Below are 25,475 nucleotides of genomic sequence, written 5' to 3' on the forward strand. Positions count from 1 at the left end.
GGGGGGGGGAGGAAAATAAAAAAAAAAATTTCATCATCATCTAAATTACTGTATGCTTATATCACAACTGCTAAAGGAGCCAGAGGGGAAAAAAAAAATAGAGATTGCAGTTTAATGATTCTTAGAGTTACCTCTAAAAATTCAGAAGAAAAAATTATCAACTTAATACACTAATCCTAAGCACCAATTTAATAATTTAAGTTAACTGTATTTATATTTCTCCTACTTGGGATGAAGCAGTTCTGCTTAAAGGCTTAAAGTTTAACTCTGGAGCCCAACTGACTTCTGTGTTCTTGCCACGCTTCCTCTGCTGTTCACATCAAAGTCACTGTAAAGACTCTCTTAAGTTTCAAACTCTCTAGGCAAGCGATTCTTTGAAGAGACAATTACGTCCTTTAAATTACAGTTTAAATCAACTTTCAGGTCATGAAAAGTGAAACACGCCAGTATTTGGTTAGTCTGTTATTAAACAGGCTGTGAAAATGGAACAGCCGACACCGTTCCTCGACAGGATTCGCCTTAGAACTAGCAGCACCCAGGGCAGACCAACTGCAAGCACATCCAGACTCCGCTAGGAATTAGTAGTGTTAGAAAATTGCATATGTGTTAGATCAAGAAGGCATCGCCAAACATGTGGCATCATTACATTGTTTTTCCTCTGTTTTGCTCATTAAGAAAAAACAAAGGAAAACAGCCCTACAAAGACCTTTTTGGTTGTTTTTTTGTTTTGTTTGTCTTCGCACCTGGAAAAAGCAGCACAGTACTCCCCAGCTGGAACAGCTCAGCGCTTCCCATCAGCTTAGTTCTTTCAGAAAGCACTTTCACATAGTTAAGGTGGTCTACTTCAGCTAATTCTCAGAGCTAACCTTTTTTCCAGTATTTATTTCACGCCACTTCCTGACAGCAATTTCAGAACTGAAATGGATCTATGGTAATGTCCACTACAAACTGTGACCAGATCTTGACACAGACCATCAAGCCAGGCCCTTGGGATGGTTCCACGCATTGAACTGAAGCTCAGACTAAAAATCTCACTGAAACTCAAAAGCTGGAGTGGTCATGAATCTCAGCTACTTCTTCCTATTTGAACTCTCACCCTGTAACGAAAGCACGCACACCAAGGGAAAATAACAACCGCCTGAGCTGGGAGCGTTAAGACACCGGTGAGTTATCTTGCTGCTCTTCAGTGACCGTGGATTCGCTGTGCTCCTCACTCGTCTCGTTGGAGGGCTCCTCGTAGCCCGGCTCGGCGGGATCCAGGCTGCTCCCCTCGCTTTGCTCCTCACTTTGCTCTTCGCTGGCCTCCACAGACTGCTCCAAGTTACTCTCCAAAGAAGCCGGAGAGCTGCCAGTTACACTTTCGTTTTGGTTCATTTCATTAAAAGGTTGCGGGAGAGGTGCAGGAGACTGTACAGCGTTTTCACTGGCAGGGATGGGCACTTTGGTTGCACCAATGTCTACGACAATGTCATTTTGTGGTAGAGTTACCTTCTCCACAAGTTTCCACTGAATAATACTCATGTCTTTCCCTCCAGTTGAAATCAAGTGACCATCGCTATGGGTGAAGCTGACATTTGTCACATGACTACTGTGAGCGCTGTATTTGTGACTTGGAGCCTGTCGAAAACAAGCAGAAAGAGAAATCACATGCTTGACTAGAAGAGCACCTGGTACCAAAATCTAAAACTACTACTACTTTTGCTTAGTCCTTCAAGAGAGCTCTTTATTCACATAAGAGGAAAGAATTACATTTATATTAGGTTCCCCCCCACAACACATCCTCTCTTCTTAAGGCTTGTAATTTGGGACGGATTTAGATCTTTATGCAAAAAGTAATGGACTTAACACCAAGGCCAGCCAACAGAAAGCATCAAGCCTCTGCTCCAGAACTTAAGCATAACTATTGCCATTTCACTTTCAGATATATTATTTTATATTATTTTATGTTTTCTATTTTGTATATAAACTTAATGGGGAAAACCATGCTTTTGTCTCTAGCACTGTTCTCGGATATAAATGAGCTATTTGGCTGCCGGGTTCCAAAACGACTGAGCTGGAAGCAGGTGTCTGGCAAGGAAAGCTTCATGCAGTGCAAACAAGCACATAGACGAGCCCGGTCTAGACTTACCTTTGGCTTGGAACAGGGATACTGAAAGAGATGGACCTTACAAAAATCATCAGCAACTGCTATCACTTTTCGGTTATGGGATCTGACAAGGGCATTTATGTCTGTCCCATCTGATCCTTCAGGCCAAACTCCTAGGAGAGAGTAGAGCAGATATTTAGTGATGGTAGCTTTAGAAACAAATTAAAAGACAAACAAACATAAACAAAATAAAATCTATAAAGCTGTGAAAAAAGGCAAGCTTAACAAAAGGTAAATAAGACATTCAACTGGAAAATGGAATGTGCGTTGTATTATGTCATTAATAAATGTCATTAATATTTTGCTAGTCTAATGCCGCTCCCCCACCCCCATCCCCCCCAACCCTCAGCCTCGGCCAGGATAACTTCTCGGGCTCAATACGCTTCCTGTTCAAAACCTCAGTTTTGTTAACAGCTTAAGTTTGCTGCTAAAACAGGCAACTCTTCGTTTAACACTTTCATTCACGCACAAATGTTTCAAAAGCAAGACTGATGCTGAAGCATGGAACAAGCCCAGGTACCGTACATTATGCAGAGATTTCTTTTGGTTTTATTTTAAATCTGGAGCAATTTTCAGTATTTGCATGATTCAAAGGAGACAACTGATCGATGATACTTTGCACAGAAACCCAGCCTGTGTGAGTTTCATAGATGTAAGTGCTGTCAAGTGCTTAAGTACAATTCAATATGCTTTTAAGTGAGAAGAATGACACTGATATGTCTAGACAAAAGAATAACAACATTGCCTGGATGAAAAGCACTGAACAAACTGGGGAGGGGGAAGGCTCTAAGTTTTAACAAAAAATGAAGACCCTAGAGATTCCCGTAACTGAACTGATGATTCACATCTGCAAGAAGAGCTGAACAAAAGGTAAGCAAGTGGTTATAAGATACTAATTTATGCCAAAGGTACCATATTTTTACAGCTCAGACTTGGGTTTCTGAGTTCAGGAGTTAGGAGGAATTTCCCCCCCCTTTAAATTTCAGCCCCCACCCCGAAAAACTGCACGTCCGATTGACTGAGAGGGATGTCCATTATCAGAGATGAAAATATCTTCTTCCTCCCTTACAATTGCTGACTTTGGTAAAATAAATAACACGTGCTGTCTACTATTTTATACAGCACAAAACGCCGACTTAGAATTGCCTTATATTTTTCAAACGCCACACTATCTTTTCTTGGTTTTAAGCAAAATGGCAAATAGCATTTAGCTTTGAAGCTGGTTTTTTCCATTCTTCAGTGGGTGGAGTAAGAACTTTATTTTCTCTGAAGAATAACAAAGGCAGCTTGTTAAGCTTGTTACAATGCCAATAAGCTACATTGTAGGTAATTTACTAAATAAAGACATGAAATGCTAAGGAAAGTATTCACAAACATTTTAGTGCTCTCGCATCAATGAAATCAATCTGAAAAAATATATACTATTCAAGAATTTTCAAGTAGCTCAAAATGAATGAATTTTAACTTTCTCCTGCATTCTATATATAAAATACTGTCATCAGGTGGCAGTAATAAATGAACTTCAAATCAGTTTCCTGAAGTTTCAGCCACCACCTCAGGCAGACTGTGCCAAACAGCTATGCTATTTCCTCTTCTTTTTAATTTAAGATTTAAAAGACTAATATTCAAGGCTGCATCTATTATCAAACATTTTTTGTGTACACAAATTCCTTTAGCAACTCTAAAGGTAAGACAACCCTTTGTCATAAGACAGCAGGATTTGCTTTCAATGCATCAGGCAAACATGGAAAAACAAGACATTAATATGACCAAGCTCTTAGTTCTTAATAACTGTAAAAATAACAAAAAAATACAAAACAATAGGACTTGGTTATTAGGTATGACAGCAGCACTTCAATTTTAATAAATTCTGCTAGCCAGCAGTAAGCCTCTCAAAAGAATCTGCTCAGACGAAAGTGTGGGAAATGTGCAGTAAACGAGAGAGTGACTTCGAGCGCTCGGGGTGCAGACTGATGATACTGCTGAGCCAATATAGTAATATCAACTGCCAAAAAGGAGCGATGCTATTCTCATCCGAACCATGCGTTTCCATCCTCTTTCTTCTGCTGACAACAGCGCAATGCCTGAGCCTACGGACACACTATCCATAGAGCTAAATTAGTAAAACACATACCCCAAAAGCCAAAATCCCATAAACTTAACCCTCTTTCCTGAACATCAAAGTGAGCAGCCCCTGGCTTGTTTGGATCCCTGAGCCAGCTGACCCTCGGGTCAAAGCCAGACTTCTCCTCTGGGCAGCAAATATCTGCTAGTTTGGCTTAGCTGCACTGTCTGATTTAATGGGAAAATACTTGCCTTAGTTTGAGACCAAGCCATAATTTTAAGATTCTGCAAAGGGTGTCAGACTACCAGACGATATAAAATTAAAGCATGATGAATCTTGGCTAGGAAGTTTAAATATATTCTGTTCTGCCCCAGAACATCACCACATTATCTGCTTTATCTACTTCACTCCCAGGTCCTCTGGCACACTGAAGATTTTGAGAGCAGTTGAGACTAATTAAACTTAATCCAGAGCAGTTAAAGTTTGCATTAATCTAAAAGGGAATGCAGACAGGATCAGAAGATTTATCCACTTTTTAAAAACAAAAAGTAAGAAGGCTCCTCACAACAGTGGTTATGGCAGCTGCCCATCTCCAGCCTGGCCCCAGTCACCAGTAGCTTCTATCCAACAGCTGTTAAAGAGACAAAGCCAATGGTCTAGATGTGAAACCAAACTCTTTCTGCACTCCCACACCTCATCTCCTCAGGTCAGGAGTAAAGGACACTTCTGGGAAAGCGCTGGGATTCAGAGAGCTGCTCCCCTTACTCTGTCTGCTCTACCACCAAACGTAGTGGTTAAAGTTCAGTTGCAACAGAGCCACTGTCTGCTACCTCCATGTTTCTGGCAGATTTAAGTACTCTGCGTAACATGTAAAATGGCTTCAGCTCCAAGGCTATTCCAGAAGGAATATTCAGTCCTTACAAAGTATTTTCATTGCTCCTGGAGAAAGATGTCGTATTAGTGTCAAACAGAGTTTTGCTTTTCACTTTCTCTAGTGTCTCCTGAATCTTCTGATACTCCATTTTAAAAAAGGCATTTGTATTGCACTATTATTTTAGCCGCAGTAGCAAAGACAGTGAGGAAATGACTGCTGTGGACCGATTCCTTGTCAGCCTAGGCTTACGTGCACAGAGCATCAGGAGGAAACAGGCATCCACTCGCTACTTCACCCAGACAGACTGAATAAAAAAAAACCACATACACAACCCGGTTGACAGTTCTCCGGCTAATGGGAGCCAATATTTTCATCAAACTAGCAACAAGCAACAGTATTCATCTCCAGAAACAGCACGCTCCTGTTTATTTCTGCTACCTACCTCATGCTCCAAACAACTCAAAAATATTTATGCAGTTTATCAACCAGTCAGCTTCCTTCTCTGACCCCTTTATTTTCCCTGCTCTGCGTCATATCTTTGGTACTCAGAAAGGAAATCAAGCCTGGTTAGAAAGCACCAAATGCCCTCCACCCAACCAATATGCCACACAAAAGTGTCAGTGTTAGCCCACAACTCAACTGCAATCCTTTAAGACTACTTCCTCATTAAGCACATGACAGTCCCAAAATATGCACGATAGGTGTCAGAAGCTACAGAAAGCACTCAGGCTTAACTGATTTTCTTCTACCCTGCATACAAACTGATATTCAAAGTTGAACTCCTAGTAGCTGTGAAGAAAAGATTTGTAGACCTAACCCTCACCTCTAAAGAATCTGCTGATTTGCCTACTTTTGATGTTTCCAACAACATGAAGAACAGAAGCAGGTATCTGATCTCAGCAGTGGATGCGAGACATTCAGCATCCTGCTCGCACAACTTCGTTTTACAACACTGACAGGCTGAACCATACTTTTCAACCCCTCACAGAGGGGCTCCTCATTTATGGCCAACAGAGCTGCCTTGCAAAAGCAGTTTGATATTTTGGCCACAGTCTCAAACTGCTCTATTAAAACTGGATCTGTCAGCTTTGTAAATTTTTTTAAACATTTAAAAAATAAACTACTAGGTAAAGAATCTGTTTATTCTTTAAAGCATTTTAACTCTTTAGAAGCAGTGTGTATTACTCACCTTTGACTACAGGTATCAAAGTGCTGTCATGATTTTAAGTCATGAACTATAACCTACACTCACATAGTCTTGTTCCTATCCCAAAACAAGGTAAGCAAAGGAGAATGCACATGTTCCATATGAGCACTTTACAATATCAGCTTTTTGCTTCAGTGCCCCCACAACTGGTAGCCTAAAATGACAGCAGAAAAATCAAATCCCAAACTTCACGACTAAATAGAAATCAATTATACATTGTCTACAGAGCATCCCGTGCTCTGTATCACAGACAAGTACTGTGGTCAGTCTCTTTGGTCTGTCATCTCAGCACCATCCCCAATAATCATTAACAGCGTATTTCTAATGACAAATTAAAGCAAAAGAAAACACAAAAGCACAGCGTGAATAGCTTAAAAGCAAGTTAAATGCTGCTTACCAAACACCTGGAAACCTAGCACACAAGTGTATGTCGTCCAATCTATATCCTTACAGTCAGAACGATTCCTGATTAGCTTACAGCCACTTGGAATGTCCCCTGTAAAAAAAGTGAATGATGAGTTATGCCACATAATTTTATATTTACATATGTGCTCTTTGAAGGTGCTAAGACAGTAAATAAATGCATCTTAAAACCAATCTGGAATCACATTGTAGAGGCAAAGACAGACTAGTACCTTTATCAAATTCCAGATACTTGAAGCTTCGCTTGGTATTTAAGAGTCACGTTTACTTCTCATTTCCCTCTTCAGAGCAGCATACCTTGAAAACACTTCCCTGCAGCTTGGGTCCCCTGCTACCTACTCTACAAAATGCTTTAATAGCGTCTGTAATAGAATAATTTCTCCTTCCTACCAGCTCCACTGATGTGCGAAAATTCAATCAATCATTCAGGAAGCTCTGCTTTTAAAACAGTCAGAAACTACTGGCAGAGGAGCCTTAGACTCCTTTTCAACTTCTAACTAGGAAAGGAAAGATCGTTTCCCAAAAGAATGTCCATCTTGCAATACACCAGTCCAATACTAATGGGTCACAGCTCTTTGCTTCCCTATACAGGCAATCATAAACACCAACACGCCCTTTTGGTAGATTGAGATATTGCACTATCCAGATTTGAAACCTAAGTTGTGACAGGCAGAAAGAACATGTTAAGGTGACAGATACTTAAACTGATGGCTCTTTCTTGCCTGTACAGGAACAGAACTACAATCCTCTTGGATCTTGTTAAAGCCACAGGAAGACAAGAATACAAACCCAAATTTAAAAACAGACTGATATGCACTGTGCAAGTTGAACTTTTGACATAACCACTATATATGAAATTCATATTTTCACATATTAAAAAAAGACAAACACAAAACTATTATTACCGCTGACTCATTAAAGTAGTATTATTGCTTTGCGTAGTTTTCAACACCACCAGCCAAGATAAAGTTTAAAAAAAGAAACCCCAGAACAGAAAAGTGGCACAGACCCACTGATTTTATTCCCCCAAAATAACTGATACTGTTGACACTAATTAGACAACCGTATATATTATTTTCAATCTACAGAACTTTGGGTCAACATCAATATGTAGTGCCACTTGGTCTGTAAATTCTACGCTGTTAAACTGATTTATGACCTTGTAAAGAAGTAAGCTATATTTGGCATTGCCATTAGGTAATACACAGCTCTGAATAACATCAAGATATCAGGTTACACAAGTTCAAATTGGTTCCTTTGTCAGTAAGCATTTTGTACGCTCCTGAGCAAACACACTCTTCTAAATATTCTGACAGCTAATACATACTTCTGTTCCCAGTGTATTTATTTTCATACTTACAGTATAGTATTTCATAGTCTCCTGAGTTTGACATTATATACTTGTTGTCCGGGGACCAGTCAAGGTGTGTAATATAGCTGGAATGTCCCTGGAGAAGAATGCAGTAACACCAATGTGAAACACGTATTTTAATTCAAACAGAAGTTGCTCCCGCAGATGGGACAGCTAACAGCAAAAAAGCACCTCCCCACCCACCCCAGGTCTGCCGCAGCTCACTTGTGCTCCTTTAAAGGCTCCTTACTCCCCAGTGCCACACTCGCTAACAGCTAAGCACACGCAGGCTGGGCATCGCGCCTCGCCCACTGCACAGTGGTTCTTCACTTGTAAACAGCGTCATCCCTCTCAGACCCCAGAATGATTTACTCCTAGAAGGTACATTGCTAAAATACAGATGAACTCACTTTTGTACTTGAATTAAGAAAGTATACATTGCTACCAGTTGAGAAAGGCAAGTAACTTACACAGGATCATTTTTAGATCCCATCAGAAAAGTGACAGATAGACTATTTTATTTCTCTGTCCATTCAAAATAATTTCCATTAAATGCACGTGCATTCAGATAACCTTTGCTCATCCTAAAAACTTAGGATACCTTGGTTAACAATAACCATGTAAAACTACAAGATCAAGGACTGGTGTTACAAGAATACCCTCATAAGCTTTTTGAAAGTTTCTGCTGTGCTTCTTGCACTGCATGCGTGTTAGCGCCAGCTTCGAAAGGAGTCTTCCCTATAGGCACAGGGTCATCTATATAAGAATCAAACCACTTTGGCCTTATTGCTTGGCTATCACCACCAAGAGCACACTGAGGGCTAAACACCCATCTTCGTTTTTGAGGGAGAAGCTAAATGGAACTGTCAGAATATTTTTCCTGTGCATGAACTTTTTGTTGGTAGGAATAATAAATAATAATAATAATAATAATAGTAGTCATAATAAAGACATGAGAGGCTCCAGAGAAGCTGCAAATTTGTATAAGGTAGGAAGAAATTATTTCTCTGTAGAGGAAAGGGTAGGAAATTAATAAACGTGACGTCCACGTCACTCTTTTCTTCTTCCACCCTTCCATTTCTTCTTACTGCTCCTTTTCCCCTTGTAAGACCATCCATTTTCTCTCCTTCCTAGTCATTTTGCCAGGCAACAAAACACCACTTTCTTGACTGACAGATGCCAATTCATCTCCCTCTCGCAGTAGGCATTATGAAGATGGTGTCTCTCGGCCCCCTCACAAGGTCTCTTGGCCCAGCCTGCACCCACTGTGCCAGGGCCATGCTGGAGCACTGCACCGGCTGCCGCGCCACCCACCACGCCAACTTTCTCTATAGAGAACTCCAAGAGATGCTGATTGCTTCCAGAATTACATGTAGAAATACACCCGTGTCTGTCTCCCTGTCCCCAGGTCCTCTGTGAGAGACTGCAAAAACATTTAGGAGAAAACCTAGCCTTTAAGATTTATTTACTTATGAACTAGTCTCTGCCTCAAGCAGAGGAACTGTGTATTGACATAACTACTTTGCAGTCATGGGTGTGATATACGATATCGACATGCAAACCTGGTATTTTGAAGAAAAAAAAAAATCTGCACAATTGGCTAGGATTTTTCCTCCCCCCCTTATTTTCCAAGTCTTCAAATTTGCAAGCGAACTCCAACATGGAAAAGAATTGGTCAGTCATTTACTAAATCCTGCCAGACATTTGGCAGCTGTTAAAATTCCTGGGGGCGGCGGGGGAGGGAACAAAGCAATTGGCCAGGGGGCTCTATGCTGCAAAATCCCTTCAGGCAAGCGATCACCGAACGATGAACTGGAACATAACATTGTCGTAATATTTTCAATAGGACGATCCCATTTTCTATTAAAATCTTTCTTTGGTAGCTGCCCACTGATAAGGCAATATTTTACTCTTTCCTTTTCTGTACCTTTGTATACAATGAACATAATTACTGACATTATCACTAGCTAGTAAAACTATCTGACCAAATGGAAACCGTCTCCTTCATTGGCAATATTTATCTGTTTCAGACTTAAGTGGTGCAAGGGCCGAAATGCCCACAGCCTATAGGATGGGCACACTAACTATTTCAGGTTAAGTGCAGTGTATCAAATACTTCAGCGTGGCTGCCCATGTGGCTTTCACCCCTCAGCCCTCTCGGTAAATGCACGGCACTTGCTTCTCCTTTGCTAACAGATATCTCTGATGCAAGACAAACAGAGACAGCGCCAGCTACCTTGGAGCTGCTGACACGCTGGAAGTTCACAACCCAGCCCATACCTTCACATTGCTGTCTACATAGCTGGAACCCTCAAAAAACAGCTGCACAAATCGAAACGGTTGTTTCGGCCCATCTGAAATTCTTTCTGATCACAACCAACACCACCCCTCACTGTGGAAACACGCTCACAGGTCAGAGACTCTCCTCTCTGGCAGCAGCAGAAAGCCTGGTCATGACTGAAAGGGGATTTAAACGTTAACAGTGGGCACGCAGCCCTTATGCACAAGCTGATGCTGGTTCAGTAGATAAAATCCTCCTGGAAGTATTCAAATAACGTATTCAAGTTGGAAGAAACAACCAGAAGTTGACTACCAGTAGGACTGAGTCATACTACTTGGGGGTCACCCGCAAGGCTACTGAATGACAGAAGAACACCAGAAAGACGCAAGTGCCAGTGCCCAAGCACTGGGCCGGGAGAGCGCTCTGGGTCCTGAGCATGCCTGGATGTCTCCCTGCTTAGCACCAAGCTGGTATCGACCCACCAGCGTGCTGGCAGGCAGCAGAGGGGAGGCGCAGGGCACGTGAAACCCGATCGGCAGCGTTAGCTCTGGTCAGCTAACACGCTGCTGCCTTCTGCACAAGCTGGAAGGGTCAGGGGAACTCAGCCCCGACAGAAACCAAGTTGCTAATTTTGGCTTCTACATGCAGTCACTCAGACAGAAAAAAAAAATGGTTAACAGAAGTCTGCTTTGAAGCCTTAACGCTTCTGCCCGAGTATAACAAGGCTGATGTCTCCCATCCCAATTTTTACAAACCTCTTCCCTGCCAAGGCAGAGGGACAGACAGACATACAGATGCTGGTTTAAACTACCATATGCTCACTCCTGATACGTAATACATACGATATACAGAAATAAATGGTCTCGTACATCTTCAAAGAACTCACAGAGAACTTGAAGTACATAGCAAGCTAAATATTATGTATGTTAAGATTAACCGACTCTGAGTGATTTTATCTTTTATGGTTAAAAAAATAAGTGATGGGGTGAAATGCTGTACTGAGGTGCAGCCGTCCGCTGCCATCCCCACTGGGCCCCCAGTCTGACCTCCCTGTAGGCTCAGTCCTTTCCCCACTGCCTGAGCTCCCCGGGAAGGCTGCAGATCCAATTTCTCATCTCACGGCCATTGCGTTATCAGCTAACCCCATCACCACCCTGCTCAGGGGCTGCAGGATGCCCTGGCTCACCCTGCACCACAACCCTGCCATCGAGGAATCTCCAGCACACCCAGCAGCCTTCCCTCCCAGCCACATCTCAAGCCAGCGCCAAGCCCTCCCTGCCAGCCTGCACACCACAGGGACGGAGCAAACCCACCGCTGCTGACTGCCCTGGCAGCCCCATGCCCCCGGCAGCAGCTGGACCCAGGCTGCTCTGGACCCCCATGTTCTAGCAGCACAGGGTGTCCTCAGCCAAATGATGGGTAGAAATCTCTCAAAAACACCATACATGACACTAAAGGACTGGCTAATGCCTGTTCGTTTCCCCCTAACTAACAGTTTCCACTGCAAGTCTTGCATCAAAGGTTATAGAAAAATAATAATAATAATAATGATAATACTACTTATAAATAAATAATTCCGCACCCACTATTTATCCTTATGGTCGCCTTACCTCCCATTTTCAAATTAACAAAGCAGCTTGAGAAGTTCTCTTATTTTTAAAACTAAAGAAATGCAATTGCTGACAAACGTATGAAAAGTGTTTTCAGAAGGGGATGCATTCCTTAAAAAAAAATTTCACATGTCAAATGTGAACCTATTCTGATTATATCATCTGTAAATCCCATTAAGGTTCAGATGTTCTTTATGTAAATATTCCCACTAACCTAAAGAGACAGCTGAACTTAAGGCTAGGATGTTAGATAACCAAACACTTAAGGAAAAAAAAAAAAAGTAGTCTTTTTAGCACTGGGACAACCTCATGTAAGTCTAAGGACTAATATAAACTCCACTACCTGTACTACACTTACATACACCTGTGCCAGAAATTTATTGTTAACATATCCCCCCAATTCCAAATTTTGTAGTAACAACTACAGCTGAAAATAGTGCATATTTGCAACCTCCAAAATTACATATTCTAATGAAATTCCACCATCTAATGTTATGTTGGTCCAAGGAGTACTTTACCAATAGGGGGAAAATACCCCCAAACAAGTGTAATATTTTCCCCGAAAGAGTTTCAGCATGTAGGTACAAGGCACTTCTCCATCTTACTGCTAATTTCCCATTTCAAAGAAAAAGTCAATAGTCTGAGAAATTAGTCATATTTGACGCAAAAGTGTTCAGCTAATACTAATGGTTGCAGTACCCATCAGACTCAAGTTTAAAATCAATCAGATGCTGAACAAACCCCCGTAAAACCTATAACCAAAACTAAAAATGGAAAAGCACCAACCCGGAAAGAGTTCGGCTGCTTAACATCTTAGCGTATGTATAACATCAACATGCAAGAACTGCTGATTATATTTGCTCCAAAACTTACAGTGCATTTTCCATATCTGCTATACTTTCTTCCATTTTCTGTTACTACGTAGAGGTAAATAAAGTTGTCATGGGATCCAACTGCAAGTAAGGTGCCATCTACAACACAAAATATTTGATAAAAATTAACAGAATGTTTGTTTTCCAAATTTTAATGATTTCAGGTTTATCACTAAAACAATAATCTCAATTAAACTACTGCTTACGAATTGTATTTAAGGATATATAACTGTTTACATTATGTTGTTTTTCAGTCAGTATCTGTTTACTTTGTGGGTATGGTTTTTAGGCAAGTTCTTTCATTTCTTTTTTTAAGTAACTGTCCAATGAACAGGGTATAAATCCTCAGATTGCACTGGATTTCTGGAAATTGTCAACAGCAGGCAGGCTTGAGTTTTCTGCATCACAAAAAATGCAGAACGGTATTTACTCTATAGTTAGCTTAGCTTTGGAGAGGGGGATTGCATATAAATCAGCACTAAATAAATGTCTAAAGAAGAAGTGGAGCATTCAAACATTATAAGCAGTTTTCTAGCCTGCGTTGTCTCCATTTAAAAAAAAAGTACTGGACAATAGTTGCCTCAAATCACGATCAAACACCTCTAGTGTCAATGAACATCAGTGCTTTAAAATAAATTGCTGCACTTGGCAGATGTGGCAGCAGCAGAGGAACATTTTGCCCACTGACATGGCACGTTATCCAAAAGCAAACAAGAAACAGATTTACGAGAGTGTTCTCCCATCCAGTTTTAACAGAGGGGAGTCAGCCTCTGATGCTCTGTCATGTCATGTCATGTCTGAAGAGGAGACTCAATACTGGCTTGGACTCCATGTGAATCCCATAGCAAATACTTAACAAACAGCTCTGAGTTTCAGACCGACCTGAGCTCAGTTTTATGGTTTTGTATTAATAAACTTGAAAATTAATTAAGAAGTATATTAGAATATCACTGAAATACTAAGCTTTTTAGAGACTTTTCTGTTAACCTGTCGACTATTTAGTTGAGGACTTTTAATTTTTCTGGGAGCAAAGCTAACATTTATTATAACAGCACAGTTCAACGTGAAGGAAAGGCTGGGAGAGGCGACTGTAGTATTTGCAGTTACAAAACTCCAAGATTTAGCATACACAAACAAATCTGTAACCAAGTATTCAGCTATATATTAAGCATCTTAAATGATTTTTTTCAAAGCTCTGTCTTTTCTAGTGACTGGGGAGTAGTTTAACACCGTTTAACAGAACAGACGTCTCATTTATCCACAATTATTCTGAACGTAAAAGTCTGCCTACCTACTGAGTAGCGCATCACTGAGAGCTGTTCATTGCCATCAGTGTGTATTGAAACCAGATCCCTCGTTTCCGCATCCAAAACAAACCACCTAGAGAGAGGAGAATTCCAATGAGTATCATTTCCACTGAAACAAAAAAAGCAAGCAAAAGAGCAATAATCACTGCCTGCCTTCATCTTCTCATGCTAGCCCCTCAAGGGCAGCACAGCGAACATCTGTTTTTAATGGAACACTTTTCTGGTTCACAAAGCGATACAAGTTTCAGTGAAGAATACATAAAAAAATTCTAAATACAGCCCAATTTTTTCCCCCTCCCTTGAACACTGTAGTAATCACCAAAATGTCTTCTGGATGATAAACATGCCACCAGATACCTAATATGGCTGCACCTTATCATCCTGAAACCTTAAGGCTACAGCTGAATTTTAATCTACTACTTCTTCCCCATTTTGAAGAACAGCTTTGATATAAAAACTGATCTTTCAATTTGTATGAAGCAAAGTTAAAAAAAAAATAAAAATAGAAGTAGTAGGAGGGAGTGGAAAACGTTTCCATACTAATTTTAAACACAAAGTGTATTCTAATTTGGTATTTTCCCCTCAGTCCTTTCCATTTCTATGAATAATTTTGTCAAAGTAAGAAGGAATAACCATTTACTGAAATTTGATGGTTCATTACATAGTATTTTTTTATTTCCTGCTTGGATGATTTATAACTAAGGTAATTAATTGCATTTTTTATTATTTAACAATAACTTTTAACCTGCAGTATTAGTTACGAGGCACATGTAAAAGCTCAGGAGCTTACAAAAACTCAGTGGCCTGTACACCAAAATGGCCACTGACAGCAAGGCAGGCAAGATCAGCAGAACCTGAGCATTTTGCAATGGTTCTGATGTCCATCTAACTCCTAAATACAGTGAACATTAGCAAAACAAAGATAATGAAAATTTAATAAAAATATATATACATACACGTTTATCATGAAAACGTAAGATCTCAACATTGCTAAACACATTAAAGCTGTACTCAGAATTCAGTTTCTTTGCTCCGAACTTCTGATCTCACAACTGTGTGCGTACGCTACGGCCAGGTTTCTGTCCCTAGTGGCAAACGTTGCGTTCAGGCACTGTGGACATGAGTAAGGCAATTCCACCCGCCGTCTCACACAGATACCTAATAGTGAACTCAGTGGAACAAACACACTGCAAGAGCTAGGACCCTCTATTCCAAAACAAACCTATGTAAGCTAAAATAAACTGCAGGAACAACAGCGCACATCACTGCTTTCTACGGACGAGGATGAGATCTCAGCTCGCACGGATCCAGTGTCCGGCAGCTAGGTATCTGGAAAGTAGCCTGGTCCCGATGGCTTAAAATCAGCCTGTGGTTAGAGAACCACGGGAAAGAAATTAAATGACATACATGTAAAAAAACCTCAGCCTCACATGCCACAGACTGCTGAATAATCTGTGTGCAGGACAGATGGAACCAGTGGAAAACAGCTAATATGTTTGCATTGGACAGCCAGTAGAAACCACACTCAAGAGTTTCTCTGCTGTCATGCTCTGCTAAAAGTAGACTTTTGATTTCTTCCAATCTACACACTGAAGCTTTGAAGGGCCTCTGAACGCATTGGGAGTTACAAGTTGCTATTCTGCTATTTAGTTCAAACTATGCCTCCTTTGGCCCTGCCAAATGCTTCAGTAAAATGCTACCTGGCTGATAACCCTGATGGGGTGCGGATATTAAAGAAGAAAGCAAAATAAATTTAAAAAACCCAAACCAAAACAAAAAACCACAAAAGGGTTTGGCAGGGGGGAAGAGAGAGGGTACCTATGCCATTTTGCCACCACAGAAAGAAAAACAATCACTCCATTATGACAGCAAAACTGCTCTAGAAGCACATCCTGATGGGACGACAAGAAGTGTGAAGAACACACACGGAGGCATCACTGAGTTGAAGTAATCTGGTCTTCAAGCAACATGAGAAGCTGGTCTGAAAGCCAATGCCCCACTGTCTCATTCTTATTTGTGTTTTCCTGAACCCAGCACAGGGTGGAGGCTCCTCTCTGCTTCAGCCCAGGTTGGCAACACACCTCTGGTGCACAGGCAGCAAAACAGGAGATAGGAAGACCTTTTGCTTTACCAGAACACTTAAGCACTATACTGTAAAATCTATTTACCTAGCAAGATGACGCAGCAGGATGCCTCTTTGTTTATTTTGAGCAGCATAATTGCGGTACCTAGATATAAAACCTGATTATCAGCACAGTAACAACCAAAAGGAGCTTTCTTCCACAAAGTGGATAGGTACCCCCTTCCCATGCCCTCCCGTGGGGGACTGTGCTGCACAGCGCTTCTGCCAGACAGCCAAGGGGAGGGCTGAGCCCTCTGTGTCCCAAAATACACAACCAGGGCAGGGCAGGGCCGCTGCTGCAGCAGACATATGCCTCTTGATGCTAGCTCTGAGACCGGCTCTTTAGGTTGGTCCTTTGAGACTGCTATCTGAACCAGGTAATCCTCCAGTTAATATTCTGTAAAATGAAAAAACCCAGAGCCTAAAATGCAACCGGAAAAACATGCAAAAACCCCCTATTTTACTGAAAGCACAGAGGTGGTATTGTGTGGTATCAAACACAATGCAAAACTTCTGCTGCTCTTAAGAGCGCACAGTGAACTTCATTTGGCATTAGGAGACAGCATTTTGTGACACCAGTCCTTCTCCAAAATTTTTTCTGAACAAGAGATATTAGCAGCAATCTTAGCTGACCAAGGAAACAGTCAGTGCACCGTGACAATTTTGACATTAATTTAAGAATGGAAGCATTGGTCACATCTAGTTCAGCTGTTTCTTGATGCTTCCACAAGCTGTAATCAGACACGCTCTCTTCAGTCTTCCAAACTCTCCCAATGCCGTGGCAAACATTGCAACTGCCAGCAAGAAAGCCTGTCTCCATGAATTGTCTCTCCAGTCTAGCAGCTACGGCAGTTCATTGGCATGCCCCACACAGGCCCTTCTTGCAAACAGCTTGGGGTCCACCTTGAGACTGTGCTTTGGGAGAGGATCTTCCTTCCAACACGAAGGCATGCAAAACGCAAATGGCAGCTGACTCTGAAAAAGTCCTACCCGGCTGTGAAATGCAAAGCTTGGCTGCCAAGAGAACTTCTGATACGTAGATTAGATGAAATAAATGGATGAATGGTATCCCAGCTGTAAGATAGTAGCTCTTTTGCTATTTCTGGTTTTTACTGATTTTCTCCCAATTGTTACTGAAGATAACGCTTAACTTGTTAGTGAGTTCACGTAAACAAGACAGAACTTTTGCCATTTTCACCCATTTCTTGTCTTCCCATTCCTTTGCTTTAAAAAAATACTAATAAGCTATCTAAAAAATAACTTGTTAGTGAGTTCACGTAAACAAGACAGAACTTTTGCCATTTTCACCCATTTCTTGTCTTCCCATTCCTTTTGCTTTAAAAAAATACTAATAAGCTATCTAAAAAATATATGTTTTTAGAAACAAAACCCCTTAAACTACTCTCTTTTGGAAAACAAATTCTGACCCATGACAGACATTTATTACTGATAATTCACACCTGTGAATGCAGAATTTTTCTGATGAAATCACCAGGGAAGCAGTATTCCAAAGTAGGAATATATTTTTGCACTTACACTTGCAATTCCCATGTTTAGTTAACATGGGATGAATGTTGAACCTGCAAGGCATTAATCAGAGTGAACAAAGCAACCCATCTTACAAGACTGGTTCCCTGGGATATTTAGGCTTCTTCATCTTAATACCACAACAGATGTTGAACTGATATAAATCCTAATAGCTCTATTGACTGATTTACCTCCTTGTGGCTCTGGCTTATGCTGGTCTTGTCCTCCAGCCCTCAGTTTTCTTAATAACATTAGTATTTCTGTAAGAATCTTATTAGTCTTTTTTTCTGCAGTGCACAGCACTCAAGATATTCTACATCATTAGTCACAGAAAGGTCTACTTCCGTGCAAATAATACCACTGGCAGCACGGCAAAAGGATCTGTACAGTGCCTTGAAAAACCCACTTTTCTGATAGGATTTCTGATTGCCAGCCCTTTTTAGTTTTTTCAGCTATGCATTTCCAGCAAACAGCAGGATCCACAAAAAGCATTAGTTCTCTCCAAACCAGGCTTAATCCCAGACAATTGATGATCAGGCACACAGAAGGTATTTAAAGAAGTGGTTAACAAAACCTGCAGCAGACCATTTGCAGACAGCCCAAAAAGGGAAATGATACCGAAATACTCATCATGGGAAGTGGTATGTGACAAGCACACCAAAAACATGACGTGTTGGCCTGATAAAAACACACTGCTGTGAAACAACTGACAAGAATGGGAAGAGAGGTAGAAAATTCAGTTTTCTTCAGATGTCACAATTTTAACCATCAAACCCAACTTTCTTAACGCTGCACTCCCTACTCCTGTCTTAAAGACCTCCATACTGAAAGCAGAGCAGCGCTAGAACAACAATAGACAGACACATTCAAGGTTTATTGAACTCTAAACAAATTAGACTCATTTAATATTGGCTTTATGCATTTTGGGCTACGAACCAAGTAAGTTATTTAATAACTTGTTAAGGGCCCGAGACTATTTTCTCTCCTACGTTAATCGACATACATCATGCAGCCCTCATTCCTTGGGAAATAACTCCCTTGGACTGGATTATCTGGCGCAGAAAGCACTGCATGATGCCGCTGGTTAGGCAGTAAATTTAAAACTGTTCTGTTTATCTTGATTCACAACTCCATTTATTTCTCATACACTTGTACACTAAGCAGGCCTCATTTCAATTCAGTTTCATTTGTGTATCTCAAACCTATCATTGAATCATGCAATTTCAGAACACGATAAAAAATAATGGTGAAAATATAACTGCTCGGTTCCAAGAACAACAGTGTTAAAAAAACAAAACAAAACAAAACAAGGCCATCATCATAGATTTATCCAACACAGTATAAACTGGTTGCCTCAAGTAATTAAAAAATATGAATTTAAACTGAAAAGTGTTGAACTGAAAAAGTAATGTTAAAACACTCTGGGAGGAAAAAAAAACAAACCCAAAACTCAAACGCAAACACAAGACTGAATGCTTCGGCTGCTCAATATGCCTTCATTATGCTTTGATGTAATTTCAAAAACATCTAATAACTCTAAAGAAATGTAGCCTGACCTTTTTTTCCCTTTTCTCTGTTTCAAGTACTATCAGGCCAGTATCTTCTGCTCTGTTTAATGAAGCTAGAAACACTTGTTCAATTTAATGCTATAATTAGAAAGAGATGAAAAAATGGAAAGGTACAACGTGGAAACCAAATATACAAGAGCTCAGCAAGATTTTTCTTAGGAAGGTAAACTAGGTTTTCTAGCCTCGTTATACCTAATGAATTTAGTGCAGACTGCATCTTCATCTTGGAGAAGGAAACTCCTTAAAAAGTATAACATTTCATTTTTCCAGGAAAGCTTAAGAGTGTTGCACATGCTCAGCAGTTTCTAAAAATCAAACTTTAAATGTTTTTTAGGCATGAGGTTAGGTATAAAAAAATTCTAGGGGGCGAATTAAACACACACACAAAAAAATCTCAATTTTCTTACATGCACTATGCATTATTTTATCATTGAGTTCTCAACCATGAGGTGTAACTGAAAAACAGAATAAAAATGTCTGTAGATTGAATATCTGCTCTTCTACCTTTCTAATGCTATGAATATTCTGCTTTTTCTTTTAACTGGTACTTGCTAAAAATCCATTGCCTGAGACTCCTTTCTTGGGAGATGATACCAAGCCAGTTTGACTATGAATTAAAACAAATTTTTTCCACCACTGAAAGAAGCCCGAGTTAAAAGATTCAGCTTGTGTTTTGAGAGCTTTCAAATACGCAACGATTTCGGGAAGAATATGAACAGCTCGATAGCACTTCATTGCAGCAATGTGCCATGTTGAACTTTGCCTTACACAAAAATCAAAATCCTAGCCTGTTCACTTGCCTCTCCACATCAATTTAGAAGTTTGCAAGTGTGTTTGATTTGGGAAAGAGAAAGATCTGTACTGTACCTGTCTTACAAACTAATGTAACACACACACACACAATATTAAAATATATGATACTTGGTAAAGCCAATAAAGAGTGCACACGGAAACCTCTGCAAAAAAAAAGAAAAAGGTTAAAAAAAAAAAAAATTAAGATCTGGGCTTTCATGAAAGAGTAGTTAAAAAACCAAAACAGCCTAACAACAGTCAAATAATCCTTCTGTCTTCATCTAACCCATGTAAGAAAGATCTGCCCTCTTCCCCCAAGCTTTTTAGGCTACTTAACCTCATGCAAAAAGAATGAAAAGCAAATGAATTCCAATACGTAAGATGCGTAGTATCAAGTTGTCCACTTTAAACTTTCAATCACCACAACTCAGTCGAAAGGCATTTACCTGCCCGAGTGCGTTCCTATCGCGACCACTGCTCCACTGGGATGGAAGTCAGCACAGTGCCCCGGTTCCTGAACGGAGAGGCACAGACATGTCATTCACCCGCCCGCTCCCTTACGGTCAAACACCTCTCCTAAGCTACCCTAAAAGTCTGATGTGAGCTGACACAGGGAAAACCAATCAGTTAGCAGCATGCTTATAATCCTCAGGCGGATTTTCTTTTAATGTATCAACACTACGTGACCTTGAAAGTAAAAACCCTAAATTTCTGTGTAAAAAGATACTTTTGCTTGGGTATTAGGACAGAACTAGCCAAAATATGAAATGAACAGTGACAGTAAGGAAGGACATCTAAAGCCAAACCTTACACAACTGTATGATAGCCTCTTCAGATTGTTTGAATAATTGGAAAAAAGTTAAACTCTAACAAGAACAAAGGACTAAGTTTTATTCAGCTTGGATTGTCAAAATGGCATCAGACACTGGTAACCAGATTACGGTCTATATAATGCCTGATGAGCCTGGTTAAGTTTATCAAAACTTCTGAATAACTGTTTTTAAAGCCATAACCACAGGATTTTTGCTTCTCTTGCAATCAGATGGGACAAGGGTGTTGCAGAAAACTAATGCTTTTTCCTATTTTCCAGCTTTATATTTAACATTAAGGGGTCGACATACATCTAGCAGCCTGGTCCATTCCAGTGTGTGGTCCACAGAGTTCCACATACAAACTTGCCTATCTTGGGCACATGTTAAAAATAAGTCTTTGAAAGGATGGGATGCCAGTCCCCAGAGTTCATCTGTATGTCCCTGGAAAGAAAACATATGATTTAGCAATGAATAAAATAAAAACTCTCTTAAAATAACACACCAGCAGGGAAAGCCTTTACATTTTTAGGTTACAGTTTTTAAAAAAAAAAAAAAAAAAAAAAAAAAAAAAAAGTGGTGCTCACCTGTACCTCTACTAGGAAACCATCATTAAATGTTCCCCGCAAAACAAAGTTTCGTGAAGTACCCACTAAAAATTGATCTGCTTTTCCTTCCGCTACTGCTCTGATTGTTCCATACTGGTCAGGAACCTAGGAAAAGAAACATCTGTAAAACCACATCACACATCTTGACAGACGCTTATTTTTGAAGGCCACAAATAGTGCACAACGACAGTACCAGAACTGCAGTTCTCCCAGTAAAAAGGAACAATCTAATCATGTATACACTAGATCAGGACTTGACCCCAAACCTACCTCATTTATTTGTTCAGTACAGCCATACAAGACAATCTCACTCCAGAACAATCACAATTATGCCACAATTATATCAAATACACTAAACAAATGCACTCCACAACCTTACTACTCATCTTATAAGGATAGGAATAATATATAGTTACTGTTTACTTTTCGAAACACATCGTGAAAAATAAGAAAAATCTTGTAGCACACAGTAAATGCTTCCTGATTTTCTTAATGCTTCCTGATTAGCCTTAAGTAAATGTTCATATGCCTTATGTCAGCAATGACTCCGAATTTTATTGAGTTTGTTTACTGCATGCTTGAAGTCTAATACACTGTTTTATTTTACAGTGTGCAGTTGTTTGGTTTTCTAAATGATTTATCTTTAGAAAATACATTAACTTTAATATTAGCCACATGAGCTAGAAAATCAACGCAATCATTCAGAAACTTGTCTGTCAGGGTTCTGGTAATATTTCTCAACATAAAAAATTAGCTTTAACATAACATTATTAACAAAAGGAAAACAGAGACACTGGTATGAAGAGAGTGTGTTACTTAAGCCTAAGACTTGTATATGATAGTCAATGCTTACTTACTCTCAGCCATGTTTTCTAAAGGTCAGTATTAGATTCAAGGTAATAACAAACTCTAGATGGAACTAAATGTACGTGTTAAGAAGAAAATGCTGCTATAAATGGACACTAGGTAAGTGGAATAAACCATTATTAGAACAACTGTTTAAGAAGAACACATTATTTCAAGAGGTCATCTTATTGTCGGGGAAAAAAAGTATTTTAAAATCCATAATGTACATTTTTTTTCCAGTTCATCCCCATTTACCTAGCATTGCCATATAGCCAAATCACAGACATACGTATTCACTAAACACCTGTTTTAGGATAAAGTTAAAAGCAGTTCTTCAACATAGCTTATTAATCATTAATTCTTACAGAATACCCATATGTATCCTACTAACTGTTTGCCTTATGTCAAAAATTCTACTAACACACCCAAATCCGGGCAACACTGTCTTTCTCCAGACAGGCAAACTTAAAAACACAGGCAATACTAAAGAATATCCTCAAAAAAGGGACGAATAAAAGAAACTAAGGAAGGGCTTGGAGAAAAGAAAAACCTTAAAATTTCTGTTCAGCTTAAACAGAGGAGAACTGAAACCTCATAGAGGCTCACTTATAGACTGAAAATTTAAACACTTTTATCATAAAATACTGTCATCCACTTAAAAAGACAACAACCAGAAGATATTCTATCATCCTGACTACCAATCCTCCAAAGGGTGGGGAGGGCCCCGTCTTGCTAGTCAATATCTTGGCTCAAGGCAATTTCCTTGTCACTCTTGCTTGCTTACCTCAATTTCCCTTTCGGGATTCAAATCATGATCCCACAGGATGATCTTTCGGTCTTTCCCACCTCCAGTTAGCAGCATCCCATTCCTCATTTGACAGAGTGTGAACACACTGCCATCGTGAGCTTTGATTTGTCTGCTTATCTGATATACTCCTACATGCACAAAAAGAAAATAATAAAGAACACTACTTGTTTTTTCACCTGGGGTTTATGTGAAGCTGTGCCTTTTGGCAGAAGAATAAAGTAACGGTGTATAATAAATAATCACATTCGGACTGTCAGGCTATTCATATTGCATTGGTATTGCAAACACAAGGTGGTAGTGTTTTCTTACAGGATAAAAAGATAAAACAAAGGACCTGCCTTTCTGAATAGAAACATTTTTGAGACTGATTGTCCTACAACTTGTGAAGGCAGGAACAACAACTATTTGCAAAATGCTTTCATTTCTCTGCTATCCAAGGGAACACAGTTTTTCCAGATGCAAGAGAAACTGTCCTTTAGAGTCAATAGAGTCAATAAATATTTAGCAAGTCATTATTAGAAAAGAATTAAAGTTATTTTATTAAAAGAAAGTCAAAGACTTGTTGTCTATAGTCTTATGGGAATAAAAAGCAAATTATTTATAGCAAAGTTTCCAGGATGCATGAACCCAATATCTAAAGCTGGATGTTGCCTCACTTAAAAATAGTATAAGCAGCATTTGGCATCTATCAATATAGCAGTCTACCCAAAGGAAAACACTAGGAAGAATGAAAGACAAAATTAAACAATAAAGGTAGCAAAGGAAGCCTTTTGCATCCTAATTCAGTCTTCACGTCAAAAGAACTGCTGTAGGAAAGTACATTTTAAAAAAAGCAAGATTCTGGTGCTTTGAGACTTGTATATTTTCAAATAGCAATCACAGACAATATCTAAAACACCACCCAAACAAATACCCGCTTAACTTCACTGACTCTGCCTGTGGCTCAAGTCAGTTCAAGTCAGCATGCTCTCACACTGTGAAAAAGAGCCTGAGATCAAGTCCTGTGACCAATCTAATGTGATAAACCAACTAAAAGAACCCATATTTAAGCAAGCCAATGTAAATAAATGTTCTATTCGATATCTTTTAAAATTATACTGGGAAAAGGTTATTTTTGCACAAGAACTTCAAAATTAAACATCAGATAATTTGTTAAATTACTTTTCCATTGCAGTTAGCTTGAAAGACAAGAAAAAGATTTACCTACAAAAACAGACTTACCATTAAAAATTTATTTTTTACATGAATGTTTTCCTGGCATACCAATTTAAACCAGAGTGTTTGAAATAGCTGCCAAGTAAAATAAATTATTCTTAGGGCTCAACTGTGCCAGGTCTGCGTATGTTGGGTAACAACTCATTTTCCTTTCTTTTTTACAAAATCTTTGCCCTAAAGAGAAAGTTTAACCCAAATTTCAAATAAGATGGGTTTTAAAGTACATTTTACAGCCAAGATTTGAGTATCTGCTAAACCAGATACTGTTATTTGCGTAACTGGTACAACTACGCATCGTATTTTTCCTTCACATACAAGTCCTACTAACACCAGCTTCAACACTTAATGGTATTCCTCTGAGACTAAGCATGGTACAACATAAGCCTTAAGAGGCAAAGGTAGCCTGCAGAATCCTCAGACTGATCCTACAGCCTTTTTCAAATCTCAGGATGAAAGGAAAGCTGATTAACTGCACATTTTTTTAAATGCAAAACATTTAGATAAAGTAGTTTTCATTCATCTCAGGCACAGTCTCATTAATTATTGAGAAACTCTGGACTGCTTGTAAGTCAGCAAATTCATGAGACTTGAAGGAGTTTAGTACCACCTGTTAATAATAGGAAGTGTACACCCTTAGTCAGGCCTATTTCCCTATTCCTTTTCTAATGCAATCCTTTATGTTTGTCTTCTACAGACTATCTAAAACCTGCGATTATCTGTGAATGTATCCTACCTTTAGGTCCTTTTCCTGCAGTAGATTCTACAGTAGTTTTGCCCCATATAAGTATTATCCCACCTGAGTCTCCAGTGAGCACATCACCATTTCCCAAAAAAGCCAAACACTGAACAAATTTGGGTTTTTCATATTTCTGAAACAAAATAAGCAAAAGAAAGAGATAATTGCTTGTACTCTTTACGTCATTATGTATAGTATAATGTATCCACACCCAAACACCCTGCATACATGTAAGCAGAATTTAACCTTTTTTCTTTGTTTACCTCTCTGCTCAAACAGTACATGGTAACAACGGAGCAAATTCATAG

At 39.6% G+C, this 25,475-nt stretch overlaps 1 protein-coding gene across 1 annotated transcript in view; it reads right to left on the reverse strand.

The window, feature by feature from the left end:
* Nucleotides 1-40: 40 nt before the first annotated feature.
* The window catches only part of EML4 (echinoderm microtubule associated protein like 4), a 162,578-nt gene continuing 137,143 nt past the window's right edge, over nucleotides 41-25,475 (reverse strand). The window contains exons 15-25 of the mRNA XM_009330204.1: nucleotides 25,165-25,300; nucleotides 23,193-23,344; nucleotides 21,542-21,667; nucleotides 21,267-21,398; nucleotides 20,592-20,659; nucleotides 14,121-14,209; nucleotides 12,831-12,928; nucleotides 8,076-8,163; nucleotides 6,690-6,788; nucleotides 2,129-2,259; nucleotides 41-1,617 (exon numbers count right to left, since the gene is read on the reverse strand). Coding sequence (XP_009328479.1) covers nucleotides 1,153-1,617; nucleotides 2,129-2,259; nucleotides 6,690-6,788; nucleotides 8,076-8,163; nucleotides 12,831-12,928; nucleotides 14,121-14,209; nucleotides 20,592-20,659; nucleotides 21,267-21,398; nucleotides 21,542-21,667; nucleotides 23,193-23,344; nucleotides 25,165-25,300 — 1,584 coding nt within the window. The 3' untranslated portion in view covers nucleotides 41-1,152. The remainder of the gene's footprint in view (nucleotides 1,618-2,128; nucleotides 2,260-6,689; nucleotides 6,789-8,075; nucleotides 8,164-12,830; nucleotides 12,929-14,120; nucleotides 14,210-20,591; nucleotides 20,660-21,266; nucleotides 21,399-21,541; nucleotides 21,668-23,192; nucleotides 23,345-25,164; nucleotides 25,301-25,475) is intronic.

The sequence above is a fragment of the Pygoscelis adeliae genome, unplaced genomic scaffold (genome assembly GCF_000699105.1).
Source record: "Pygoscelis adeliae isolate BGI_AS28 unplaced genomic scaffold, ASM69910v1 Scaffold308, whole genome shotgun sequence".
NCBI lineage: Eukaryota > Metazoa > Chordata > Aves > Sphenisciformes > Spheniscidae > Pygoscelis > Pygoscelis adeliae.